At 37.1% G+C, this 14,887-nt stretch overlaps 1 protein-coding gene across 1 annotated transcript in view; it reads right to left on the bottom strand.

Moving 5' to 3' along the window:
- Nucleotides 1-14,887, bottom strand: part of LOC126199758 (calcium-activated potassium channel slowpoke) — an 872,527-nt gene that overhangs the window by 126,957 nt on the left and 730,683 nt on the right. The window contains exon 20 of the mRNA XM_049936649.1: nt 9,530-9,701. Within this exon, the coding sequence (XP_049792606.1) occupies nt 9,530-9,701 (172 nt within the window). The remainder of the gene's footprint in view (nt 1-9,529; nt 9,702-14,887) is intronic.

Here is a 14,887-nt window from a genome sequence, read left to right as displayed (position 1 = left end):
TTTACTATGAAGCTAGGTTTGTTAACTGTTGAGCATTTGGACAAAAACATGTTTGGTTATTTCATTTTAGTAACAAACAGTATATTCAGTACCTCAGTTTTGCAAAATCCCAATATTCTTTCCAAAACACAAGTGTAAGATTTAATAAATAGTTAAACAAGAACGAGTAATGGCAACCACTTATGTGTAACTTACTGATACATAATGTACAGAAAGACATAACTTTATAGTGAATTTACTAGCGTATGGTAACACTTTTTTGTGTACAAACTTTCCCACAAATTTTGTTCACAAGCTGTGTGTTTTTTGTATCCCATGGAATGAAGATAATTTCTTGCAGCACATAAATCAAATATAATTTAAGTAAAATGTTTTAAATTTGGTAGGTAAAGAGGTGGTAGTAATTAAAATGGATTTTATTTTGTTTTTCATGCTGCAGATGATGGAGACAGTGAGAAAGACAATCTGGGACAGATGTTAGTTTTGCCATCCATTGGGATTAAGGAGGACTCAATAAAGAGAACATGATTTGTTGATGAGAGTAACATTTGTCCACAAGTGTGAAAACCTAAACAGCACCAGGGAGTTCTTTTTTTTAAAAAAACAGCATAGATGAAACTGTGAAAAACAACAATTCTTCTTTGGTATGGCAATGTATTAATTTCTTATTCTTAAGAATGTTCTGCTGTTTTCCTGGATGGATAAATGAAATATGCTGTCTCCTGTGAGATTATAGACATGAAAAAGGCTTTGTTGTAATGTTTTAAGAAGGAAAGGGCACTGAGCATTTAAAAACTTACAAGAACATTTGAATAAAGAATGCATGCTAAGTAACTGGAATGATAAAATATAATGTAACTAAAATTTACTTTCATTTTATTAATCAGATTGCAGATGGTTCCTTGTCTTGTAAAACTTGAATTACAGCCCTTTAAGCACAAATCAGTACAACAGAGTTTTGCTGGAAATGTACCAGTAAGTAAGCTATAGTGAATTGGAGCCCCGCTACACTCAAGTGGGACTGAACATAATTTTATTTTCAGAGAGAAGTTCAGCATAACATCTACTCACCAAGCAAGTGAACTGAAAAGTCATTACAAAGGAGTAACACACATCATAGTAGTATGTATGATTACAGTGGTTAGAGAGTGTACTAGCTGGATGATTTTTCATTAGAGCTATTCACTCACTCTTTCATATACAGGTAGTAACTCTAGCCCCCTTTGGATAACATGGGAAGTGCCACAATCTTGCCTTTTTTTCAAAGAATTGAGAAACATCTACAATATACAGATTGTATCCTATCACACTAAAAAGCTGCAACTGAAATTGTGAAAGCAAAGTACCATACATCAAAAGACATCCAAATATTAACTTTCTGTCACATTACAACAGAAAACTGTCTTTATTTACTTTGGATACAGACCTTGGCTCTGTATCCTGGTAATCATGTTCAAGTATACAGAACTCAAAACACTTTGATTATTTCATGGATGAAGTACAATGCGTGCTGTCATTCTGTTCACTCGCACTAGCTTTTTGAGATACTGTTATTTTTTATTTTATTTTAGGAACACACTCTTACACATAATGTTACACATACATCCAAATGTTCTCACCAGAAGCCCTCATGATGATCATGTCATGTAAGAATCTGTGATTATGAAGCTAGAAAAACAGTAATGTAGCTCAAAACCTAGCAATGCACTGCTGCTGTTATGTGTTTCGGTATTCCATGCTAAAGCTATAGATGAGTATTTGTCTTTTGCAGTGTTTGTTTATAATTCTCATTTTGGAATTTTCATTATTGTAATAAAGATTATATTTATTATATTTATTGAACTACATATGCACAGGGAATGTCAGGTGATATCACATAGTCTGCCTTGAAATTGACTTGAAGGAGTTCCTCAGCAATAAGTGTTTTTATAGCATTCAGGAATTCCTCTCAGAGGAGTAGAATACTTTCATTCGTATAAATAGTATTTACGTGTACAAAAAAAAAAAAAAAAAAAAAAAAAAAAAAAAAAAAGTAACATAATTTTTTATCTGTTAGACCTATTTTATATAATTGTTTCCCACAATGTTATAAGGGGAAATGATCAATATGTAAACTGTTCAAAACAAATCCTTGTATTTGTCCATGGAGAATAAATAAATAAATAAAGAAATAAATATTACTTGTACATAAAAGATGAATATAAATTCCATAGCCCAATAGCTATTTGAATGATGTGTATGAGTATGTAGTAGTATGATATTTATCTCTACCGTTATTGGACAAGCAAATTAATACTTGAGTTTCCATCCATAATAGTTCCATGTTAAAAAGGCATTTCAATAATAGGCTTAGCTTAAGCTACTTATTAGAAATATTTACAGTTCATGTTTTCACTTTATTTTTCAAAAAGAATATAGAACACTTGATGAATGGGCTATTTTCTCTAAATTTTAGTGTTTAATCTTGTGGCGATCTGTTCTGTTGCTGGTACTGTCACCGTGCACCTGCATAATCCTATTTATTTATAACTTAAAGTGTCCTCTTTCACTGTCTTAACTATTTGTAAAACACACACACACACACACACACACACACACACACACACACACACACACACACACACAAACACTTATATGAAGATAAAGGGCAATCAAAAAGTTTCTGTTCAAAGGCCATAAAGTCCACAATCAGTATGCTAACAAGGTACAATCCTGTGAGCATTGAGGAAATCACACCAATGATGCACCATGTTGAAGATACCCATTTGGTGAAACACCGGGTCCTGCTGTGTGAAAAGTTCGTAACTACCTGCTGCACATCCACATCTTCTGGAGTGTCAGCCCTCTAAGGCCTTTTCTAAGGGACTGAAGGTGTCATAATCACTTGAGGAGAAATCAGGAGTACAGGGTGGGTTCTTGTGCATCTCCAACTTGAGCTGGCGTAACTCCTGTGTTATGACATTTACAATATGAGAACATGCTTTATCTTTAGGTATCAGCACCCATTATAATGTTTTCCTGGCTGTTTCACCTTAATTACACACTGTAATTTCCCCAGCTGCCCTTTAACAGACACACCAGCCAAGAAAAGTGTAACAGCACATTGGTCCTGTTTGGATGCATTTGGTAATAGCATCAACATAGTTCACATTCCCACATTTACCACAAGCCTGTCAGAAAGATGTGAATGCTACACTAATCAGCCTCTCTACACATTGATGCTTACATTGCCACATTGTAGTCACAGTTTGTTACATAAGTCCTGCAACAATGCCCTCAAATTGAAACTTTTTGATTCAGGTAGATAAAAAATCTACTCACCAAGTGGCAGCAAGAGAAACCAATTGTAAATGTTGAGGAATTGTGCAAGCTTTCAGAGCCAGTGGCTGCCTCTTCTGGTAGAAGGGTTGAAGGGCAATGAAAGGGATGTAGGGAAATGACTGGCAAGGTTTTGGAAAATAGGGGGATTTCTGGAAAAGTTGCCCAGGAGTCCAGGTCAGGGCAGTCTTTCTGAAGGGGACAATAAGTAAAGACCGTTTGAGACCACACTGCTCAAGGTTTGAAAACCTGAGAGCTTAGAGATGGAAGACAGGGTAATAAGCAAAACAGAGATTGCTGACAAAATGAGGTGGAAGACTTAGTAACAGATAATTGTCTTAAAATGTGGTAGAGATGTAAAGAAATTAATGTAAATTAAGAGCAGGTGGGTGGCGACAACCAAAGACATGTTGCAGTGCCAGTTCCCACTAGCGGAGTTCTGAGAAACTGGTGTCCAGGGGAAGAATCCAGATAACACATGTGATGATGAAACAGGCACCAAGATTATGTCTATCATATTGTGGAGCATTTTCTGTAACAGGGTGTTGTGTGATGCAAGTACACACCCTCTATCTATAGCCATCCATCCTAACTGATAACCTGGTGGTTGTCATACCAAAGCAAAAGGCTGAACAGTGTTTACATAACAGCTGGTACACAACGTGCATCATTTCACAGATGGCTTTCCCTTTCATAGTATATGTTTTACCAGTTACAAAGTTAGTGTAGGTTGTGGTAGCAGCATGCATAGGGCAAGTCTTACAGCAGGGATGGTCACAGGGGTAGAAGCCACAGGGTAAGGAAAGGAGTGCAGAAGGAGCACAGCATCTGAATGGGATATTGCAGATATTGGGGGAGGAAGCAGGGAAAAGGGAGTGGGGGGTGGGGGGCAGGTTCTGGGAACTATTCGACATGTGGTGGGCAAAATGTCAGACAGAATGGACCTCATTTTTTTCAGTGCATGATTTTAGGAAACCATAGCCTTGTCAAAGTAGCTTATTAATACGTTCAAGACTAGGGTAGTTCGCTCCAGGCAAATGCCGGGATGGTTCCTTTGAAAGGGCACGGCCGACTTCCTTCCCCATCCTTCCCTAACCCTATGAGACCGATAACCTCGCTGTTTGGTCTCTTCCCCCAAACAACCAACCAACCAACTAGGGTAGTACTGGATGACAACAAGGGTACTCCTAACTGGTTTTTTGAAAGGATCAGCAGTACCAGGATTGGATGTGTTGACTTAGGAAAACTAGTTTTGAACTAGGCTGGTATAATTACATCCAGTGAAGGCTGAGGTGAGAATGGTGGTGTATTGCTGTAAGGAGCCTGCATCTGAACAAATACATTTGCCTCAAATGCCAAGGCGATATTGTAGGGAACATTTGACATGGAAAGGATGGCAACTGTTAGATTCCAGGTGCTGTTATTTGTCAGTAGGTTTAATATGGACAGAAGTGTGTATGTATCTGACCCACAGTGAGGATGAGGACAACATCAAGGAAATCGAGATGGGATTTGGAAAAAGACCATTTGAAATTTAATTGTGAGAATGTATTTAGAGAGTCCAAGAATTTTAACAGTTCAGCATCGCCATGACTCCATATGGCAAAGATATCATCAATGTATCAAAACCAATCCAGGGGCTGATGCCTCAAGGATCTCAGGAAACCCCCCCCCCCCCCAACCCATGAAAAGGTTGGCATAGGAAGGAGACATCCTGATTCCTGTGGCCATGCCCTGACCTGTTTGTATGTCTGCTGCTCAAAGGTAAAGTAGCTGTTCGTAAGCATAAAGTTGCTTAAGGTGAGCAGGAAGGACATCATAGGTCTGGAATCAGGTGGCAGCTGCTTGATGTATGTTCAGCAGCAGACCGACCATCTACATGGCGGATGTTGTTGTAAAGGGAGGTGGTGTAAAGGGAGGTGGTGTCAATGGTGATGAGGAAGACATGTGCAGTGTGAGTGGGATAAGCACAGATTTCAGACTATGCAGGAAATGGTTGGTTTCTTTAATATAAGAGGGGAGCTTTGTGCTATCAGTTGCAGGTATTGATCAACTAAGGCAGATATATGTTCAGCGGATGCTGTGAAGCCAGCAACTATGGTATGGCCAGGATGATTGGGTTTGCAAATCTTAGGAAGAAGGTACCTGCTGGGAGCATGTGGCTTTGGTGGGAAAAAACATTCTATGGATTGAGGTGTAAGTCCTTGTCAGGGGCCTGAGATTTTAAGGAGAAACTGTAGGTCAGTTTGTATTACAGAGATGGGATCTTGAAGGCACTCTCACTTACATACTCCCATCAGTAAAGTATCACTGTACAGATTCCTTGTTTACCGAGAGGAGAATGATGAGTCATAAGTTTTTAGGGAATCATGAGCCTGGAGATCTGCAGAGGAAAGGTTAAGGTCATGTTGTAGGGTCCTGAGATATGGTTGTGAAGCAATGCTAGATGTTAGGAATTCCTGGAAGGGTTGTAAGAGGTGATTTTGAGGTAGGGGTGCTGGGTGAAGTTGGAAATGCTGTCAGAACTGTTCAAGGCATGGTTTCAGTGTCAGGTTTGCTGTTGGAAACGTTTCAGGATTGAATTGCAAAGTGATATTTCAGCTTGAAATTACACACAAAGGAAAGTAGGTTCTTCACCAAAGCAGCATGATTAAATGCATGTTTAGAGGTGAAAGTGTGACCTTTCATTAATTATCTCATTCAGGAGGGGAGAGTGTCTTAATGAGAGTTTGAGAACACTGTAATGTTTTGACTAGTTCTTGGGATCATGAATTATAATTGGCCTAGGAGGCAGTGGTGAAGGCTGGGGATGTTGAGAATGTTGGTCATTCTCGGTTTGTAGGAGAGGAGTGGTGATAGATGGTTGTGGCTATTTAGTGGATGGATCAGACCACTGAGGTTGTTTAGAAGAAAGTGGGTTACCTTTTTGAGGTGACGTCTGGCCTATTGTTGCAGTGTGATGTTGGCTTGGTGGATGATACCATGCAAATAAACATGATGGGCAGATAACTGGAGGACTTTGTACGAGGAGAGAAGTCTGGTAGAGTAGAAACTGGCAGATGAGTCATATGCATCATAGATAAGGTGGCTAAGTGCAAGAGATTGCTGTATTTTAAACTGTAAAAGGGGCTGGTGTGGAGCAGGATTACATCCAGAAACAGGGAATTTCAATGTTAAGCTTTTGCAGACTACTGCCAAGTACAAGCACATTAAAGCATGTTTTCAAAAGGACCGAATATAATATGTGATGTGATTCATCATGCCAAAATAAGAGGGTTTGAAGTATTACAAATGGTGCAAGAGGCAAAAGAGAAGCATGGGGGGTGGGGGTGAGAGGAAAAAGGACAAGAAGCAAGGATAAAGATCAGAAAAATGTAGAAAAATATGTATGGAAATCTTGAGAACAGACAAGGGTTAACAAGAGGTAATGAGAGGGAAAGAATTTCTTGTGAGAAAAGTAGATAATGTGATACAAATAAATTATGACAGGAAAAGATTACAACAATAATCTGTGATTGGGAAAGTTCATGGAAAGGACCTGGAAACAGACAGAAGATTAAAAATGGGACAAACAGAAAGAGAACATTGTTGGAGAAAATGAAATCTACTTTGTTTGACAAATAAAATAATGCAGGAGATAGCAGTAACAGTTGCTCAGTGCAGTTTAGTGAAAAAAAAGTACAAAAATGTGAAAGAACCATGCTGAAGCAACGTAAGTGGTAAGCGGTCAAGTTCTGTCAAATTTGCAAACAAATCAGCAAAAGACGAGGTGAAGGCCCTGTAGTGGATTGTGAACCATAATCACAGAGTTATATGCAAGTTCATAAATAACAATGGATCCTTCTAACTGCGCAGAAATCGGTATGAGAAAAGATGAAGGGGCAAGATGTTGGTTAGTACAGGTGGTACAAATAACTAAGTGAGTGAACTAGCACATAAGGTTGAAAACAGATGACAGTTTCAACAAGATAGATTATATCACAGATTGACAATGAGGTTACATAGGAAGGAATGATGGTCACAGGAAATAATACATCAATGAAAATAATCAATAAAAAATCTACCTACTAAGCCGTGGCAGAAGAAAACACACATAACAATTATGGAAATGTGGAAGCTGTTAACTTGGTGGTAGTCATATCAATATATAACCTACTAATCTGTGATATGTATGCCTCATCTGCTAATTTCCACTCCATCAAATGTCTCTCCAGGTACAAAATACAGCACCTTGAATCAAATCTGGTCAACTTTCTTAATATCACCCAGCCTTCACCACTGCCTCCTAGAGCTATGGTAACTCGTGACCATAAGAATGACTCACATTAGTACAGAGTTCTCAACCTCTCCTCTAAGGCACTCTTCCCTCCTGAATTGTCTGTATTATACATAGTTCTCACTTTAAGCTGTAAAACTGCATTTAACCATGCTCTGTCGATGAAGGATCTACTTTCCTTCACATGTAATGTCAACTGGAAGTACAATTTTGCAACCCAATTCTAAAACCTTTCCAACACCAGATCTGACAGTGAACCATACCTTGAATGGTTCCAATCAAAATCCCAGCTTGATCTCTCACCACAGCCTCCAAATCACTCCTTACATGCCTTCCAATAATTCCTAACATCTAGCATTGCTTCACAACCCTTTGACAGGACTCTACAATATGGCCCTAAGCTGTCCTCTGCAGAACTCAAGGCTCTTCATTCCCTAAAAACTGATGACTCCACCATTATCCTCCCAATGAGCAAGGGATCCACCACTGTCATACTTGACTGAAGGGAGTATGTAAGTGAGGGTATCTGCCAGCTGTCTGACACCTATATGTACAGCATCTGCCATCAAGATCCCACCACTGTAACACAAAGTGACATACAGTCCCCACTTACAACTTCAGGTATCACACAAGTGCTAACATCTTAGTACAGCTCTTGTCATCTGGCAGTATGCTGATCTTGAATGTATTAATCAGCTTCTTTGACAAAGCTGTGATATCCTAAAATCATGCACTGAAATGGGGCCCAATCTGTTTGATATTTTGTCCACCACACCTAGAATAGCTCCCAGCCCCCCCCCCCCCCCAAATCTCCACAAAATCCTGTTAAAATGCTACACTCCTTCTGTACTCATTTGTCTACTCTATGGCTCCTACACCTGTGGCTATCCCTTTGTAAGACTTGCTCTATGCACACTGGCACCACAATCTATATTAACTTTGTAACTGGTAAAACATATACTATCTAAGGGAGAGACACCTGTGAAACACTGTTCAGCCTTCTGTTTTGGTATGACAACCACCATGCTATCAGTAAGGATGGATGGCTATAGACAGAGGGTGTAAATTGGCATCACACAATATCCTGTTTCAGAATATGCTCTACAACATGATAGACATAATCTTTGTGCCTGTTTCATCACCACATGTGTCATCTGGATTCTTCCCCTGGACAACACTTTCTCACAACTCTGCAGGTGGGAACTTGTGTTGCAACATGTCTTTGGTTTTTGCCACCCACCTGGCCTTAATTTACATTCATTTCTTTGGTTTTATCATTTTTTATCAGTAACTATTCCTTTATTAACTTACTTTTAGTTTTCTATATCTTTTATTTCTGACCAGTCTATCACCCCCCCTCTTCCTCCTCCTCCACACACACACACACACACACACACACACACACACACACACACACACACACACACACACACACACACACACACACATTTTAAGACAATCAGGTTCTGCTTTCTGCTGTTACTAAGTCTTGCACCATGTTTTGTCAGTTCCATCTTTAAGCTCTCAGTTTTTCAGATCTTGAGCGAGTGCAGTCCTCAACAATCAGTCTTTACTTGTAATCCCATTCTGACCCAGGCTCCTGTGCAACTTTTCCATAACACTCCCTATTTCCTAAACTCCGCCACTCCTTCTTCAACCCTTCTGCCAGAAGGAGGAGCCACAGCCTCTGATAGCTTGCACATTACCTTATTATGTTTGTTTCCTCCTGTCACTGATTGGTGTGTGTGTGTGTGTGTGTGTGTGTGTGTGTTGGCCCATGAGAGAGAGAGAGAGAGAGAGAGAGAGAGAGAGAGAGAGAGAGAACTGTTTTAATCATGCCATTCATATATTACACATATGTACGCAGACAACAATTTGGAAAATACTTTGTCGTTTTCTTGAATTTTTGTTGTAATGATATAATGATATACTTACCAAAATACATTCCTCTAAATTCTTGGCAGGACCCCAATGAAACATGCCTGTAGAATCATACTTCATCTCAGTTTTCTCAAAATCAAAATCTTTGGCTTGATCATCAGCTATTCCTACTTGAAGGCCACCATTGTTGTTCATGTTGTTGCTCCCTGAGTTTCTACTCGTTGGCCTGAAATGACATCAAGAATTATACAAATATTTAAAATGCATATAGTTACTTGAATCAAACAATGGAAAATCCAGGATGGAATGTAACAATATTATAAAAAGGAAAGTTGCTACTTACCATGAAACAGAGATGCTGAGTCACAGATAGGAACAACAAAAAGACTTTACAAATAAAGCTTTCAGCCAGTAAGGCCTTTGTCAAAAATAGATTACAGACACACCCACACACCCACACCCACACTCAAATGCAACTTACACACATGAATGCAGTTTCAGGCAACTCAAACTGCAGCCGTGTGTGTGTGTGTGTGTGTGTGTGTGTGTGTGTGTGTGTGTTGTCTATTTTTATTTTTGACACAGGCTTTACTGGCTGAAAGATTTATTTGTTATAGTCTTTTTGTTGTACCTATCTTTGACTCAGCATCTCTGCTATGTGGTGAGTAGCAACGATCGTTTTCATAATACTGTTATATAGTTACTTGAGATAGCTACTGAATAACAATGACCTAACTTGAACATTGAGAAAAATAAAAATTGTTTGAAACATGCATTATTATTAATGGATATCCTTGTGATTTTTTGTGTCGTATTTGATTTAAGGCCTTTTTGCTGATTATTTTCACTATCAGTCTAATGGCTTAATGCTAATTTTAGAATAATAGAAATTTACTGTGAACAGCTGTAACAGCACAGTCACTGTCTACTGTGGGAATTATGATGCCTAAGTCATATGAAGAAGATGTGGTGCATTACAAAAGGTGTGCTGTAGATGTCAGTGACGCAAAAGAATCACTGAGTTTATATCATGTACAGAAAACTTTAAAAATCACAATCTTCGGACAAAAGCAAGTATGACAATATTTTACCATAAGAAAAATGCTCCCATTATGTAAAATTTGATCATGATTCAGATGATGTATGAGTTCATTATAGGTATGATATTGAGCAAATTTTATTTTTTTAAATTTAACTGCCATGCTACGGGACATAGATGTTGGACATGGATACTGGATAATTCAGATGATGAAAGATAAAGAAAATGACTGTGAGCCATCTTGTAGTTACACCAATGGCCACAATGAAACTAAATTAGTATGGTTGACCTGGGATATAAATCTTGCTGCTATAATATGCATGAGATTACGCCATGTTTAGACAAAACGCCCTCAGTGCCTCCATGTAATGATGGAGAACAGTTGTTTTCAGCTAACTTTCAGCATTTAATAACTGAAAGCACATCTAAAACACCTTTATTTGTGAAACAAGCAATATCCTGAATAAATATTGGTCAAATTGTTTTCAAACACACCTCTGCATAAAAACTATGTGTCAGATTCTATAAAAGAAGTACAAATCTGAATCACAGATGAGGAGATCTGGAGCATGCACAGTACATTATCAGTTGGAAAAAGCATGAAAAATTATTGGTATGACAGACAGTATAAAAATGAGACTTAACTATGACCAGAAAAATATTTCTAAATTCATCACACACAGGATACAAGTACAATCTCAGCATTTACTTCAATGATTATATCTACACTCTCCTAACACTACATCTTCATGCTACTTTGCAGAATATAATGTATAAAAAATATGCAGAACCTACATCAAATAGTAGTTTGAGATATACATAATTTTTACCAAGCAATTTACTTCAATTTCAAAATTTGCAAATAAGCTGACTAAAATGGATATTTACATAATAGAATGAAACTTAATGATGTTCCAGCTGAACCTCCCTGTTGTGGTAAGATGTGTTAGATATAATTAGTTATTGATTGGTAATGAATTGTCTACATATTGATTTTTCTGTTACAATTGAGAAAAGAAATATAAACTTATAAGCACAACAATTTACCAAGCTATTGCTACTGCCATTGTTCGAGACTGTGCACCCAGATTAGAAATTTACAGATCAACAATACAAATCTTAACAATATTACAATGATTGTCCTATAACGAGTACCTCATTGAAATGACTAACAGATCTTCTGTTACATTCACTTATCAACATCATGCAATTCACATATGCTGGTCATCTATAAGACACAAACACAAAAGTTTACCTAGTGTTGGGTCACAGACGCAACAATTTTCTGAAAATATCCAGTCCATGTCCTCATACATATTCCACAAGCCATTGTATGTTGGTTGGCATACCACTACTAGTCATTTCCTTTCCTGTTCCACTCCCAAACAGAGTGAGAGTGTCTTGTTTAACAAAAGTGTAACTTGTCTTTTGAGTGGTAATTAAAGGTAATTGTAAAATATTCACTGCTGTCAACTGTTACCTACCATGAAAGAAAAAGCAAACTGTAGGGTTTACAGTATTCTGATGTGCCCTGTTAATTTTAGTGGATTTTTCATTATAGATTTATTTCTGTTGACTTTAATCTTTCTCTATTTTATCCTCTAATCTCTTTTGAATTTTGTTTTCAATTCATGATTAAGTGAATACACATTAGAATTAATGTTCATTTAGCAAATTTCAGTGTACTAAAATCCAAAAAATTATCTTAAGTTATACATTTAAAAGCTTTTGACTGATGTCCTATATGCCATTAGTACTATTTCAACAATCTTGTGTCAGTACATTTATTTGTGAGGGCTAAAAAGTTTGTATGCTAGAAGCCAATAAAAAAATTTAACAATCTTTTTAAAGGAAACTAAATGAAGTGAGAGAATATGAGAAACAGAGACTGCATTTAACCTACTGCAAGTCTAAGACTGCATTCAACCTACTGCAAGTGTACAGAAAAATGTAATTTCTTCAGCCTAGAGGACTACACGACATCTTTTCGATTTATTGCAAAATGCTCTCAGTGTACGAAAACCTTATTTAGATGGCATCTCAGGAAAGAAGAAAGATTACAGCTTAACGTTCAGAGGATAATGTGGCCGCTAGAGACATAGTACTCACACAGATGGAATCTACATAAGAATTTCAATCAATAAAGTATCTCAGTTCCCCTCCTCAAAATTCACAACATCCAATGCTATAAAATTTTTTATTATACTTGTCTTTAAGTGGTTACATGAAAGTAGAGGAGTCAATATAATAGAGTTCAAGTGGTAATGATCCAATAGTTTTGTATATTCTGATGAAGGCCTCTTGTAATACCTGTAGTGACAAAACTGTTGCTTCATTTTACAATAAGTCATAGTTTTCAATCCAGAAAAATTTTATGGAAACTGACCCTGACTGAAAAAACCTACAAACAATCAACAGTACATGCCAAATACAAGAATCAATTACAAGACTTTGCTCCTCAAATATGCAGCATGCTTCATTCAGTTTCACTAACATTTGTAAAGTGCACTTTGTGTTACAACAAAGTATTAAGATAATTTTGAAACAATAAATTACTTGTTTTACATTCATATGGCATAAAAATGGAGTATTCTTTACTGACACAGAGATGTAACACATCTTGATCGTTTGATGTATAACTGTAACAACACTGCAGTAGATTGGCTTCTGCCTTCATTCACATGATATAGATGACAATATTGAGATAATTAACTGCTGTGGTTTTTTTTCCCCAAAATAGAAACTGAATACAATACAGTATGTGAACAAAGTAAAAAATACTTGGCCAGATATTCAACGATGCCATTTTTTAAAGCAAAAATGCTCTTTTTGTCAATGTAGCTTCCATTTATATCAGTCTGCATTGCCCAATATTTTCACAGTGATTACATTCCCTCCTGAAGCGTAATTTTGAAATTTCTGAAAAACATAATCTATTTCTGGTATAATGTCTTTAGTGTACTCAAAATGTTTTCTACCCTCCATTTTCTTTTCATATGGAAAAAGAGATGGAAATGAAATAGCAACAAATAGGGTGAGAAAGGTAACTAATGACCTAGCAATGTTCTGATTTCCTTTTTCTCTGGCATGAAATTACGGACACATATCTCTTCCACACTGAGAAACTTATACATGAAAACAGTTAGATTCTTTTTAAAATGGTCATAACATAATGAAAAATTTGTTTCATGTAAGTTTTTTTGTCAGTATTCAAAAAATACCACATAAACCTTGTATAAAGTTTCTCATAATTAATACCTGCCCCCACAAGTCATAGAACATGACAAGGTGGGGTAGCTTGTGTGCCTCAGTGATACAGATAAGAGAATTGTAGGTACATTCACATTGTAGGATGGGAGAGGTCATACTAGCATATAGTTTCTGAAGAGATGTAACAGCATTGCCAGTAGTTGCAGTGGCAATCATTTAAGTGACTGACTGATCTGGTTTTGTAATATTAACCAACATGACCATGGTATTTTGGTATTTGAAGATTACTTCTGAAATTTTCCCTATACTTTTGTAGATCTTATCATTATTTCTCATTTTCCAACAATCTTTAGTTTGTGTTGCACCCATTATATTTCTAATAATCTGTCACTTAAGTACCTCTATTCTTCGATATTATAGTTTATTGTTAGGCATTCGCATCCACATAAACATACTGCTCATATATCTGTGGTATAGTGCTTTAGTTTTGTTTTTCTAGATACGCATTTGCTGTAAATATTTTTGTCATACCTTACACTCTTTCCATTTTGTAAAGTTCCTGGCTTGAAGGGAACGCATTACGCAGATATCCAGCCTACAGTATCACCACAATTATAGCTCACTTCCATTAATTGCTGTACAAGGGAATATCCACTATTATTAGGATGAAATTACCCAACCCGTCTGCTCAAAATTTATTTGCTACAGTTCCCTCAACTGCGACTGCAGCAATAATTTGCTGGAAGATATTATTAATATTTTTAGGGAGTTTAATGAGTTTACATTGACATAGACATCCTTGATTGTCGAAAGAACTTAGAACTAATTACAGTGAGTTGCAACTGTGCGACTTTAGACTTGCATTCATAATAACGGCGATTCACATTCTTGTTCGGCGATCCAGATTTAGGTTTCTTGTGGTTTTAGTAAATCTCTAAGGCAAATCATGAAACGAACATACGGTCCACCTCTAATGAAGTCGTCGTAGACTTGAGTTTCAACTCTAATCTTGGTTTGCATTTAGAACTGACCAGACTGAAAAATAATCAAAATTTCAAGTCTTTGTGTAGTGCTTTCACTTTTTTGTTCTATTTTTCTTTCTACCACTAGCAAATGTACTGTATGGTTTAAGAATGTGGTATCCTGCTGGGTAAAATATTACC

Source organism: Schistocerca nitens, chromosome 1 (genome assembly GCF_023898315.1).
Source record: "Schistocerca nitens isolate TAMUIC-IGC-003100 chromosome 1, iqSchNite1.1, whole genome shotgun sequence".
NCBI lineage: Eukaryota > Metazoa > Arthropoda > Insecta > Orthoptera > Acrididae > Schistocerca > Schistocerca nitens.
This window is presented reverse-complemented; position numbering and strand designations above follow the sequence as displayed.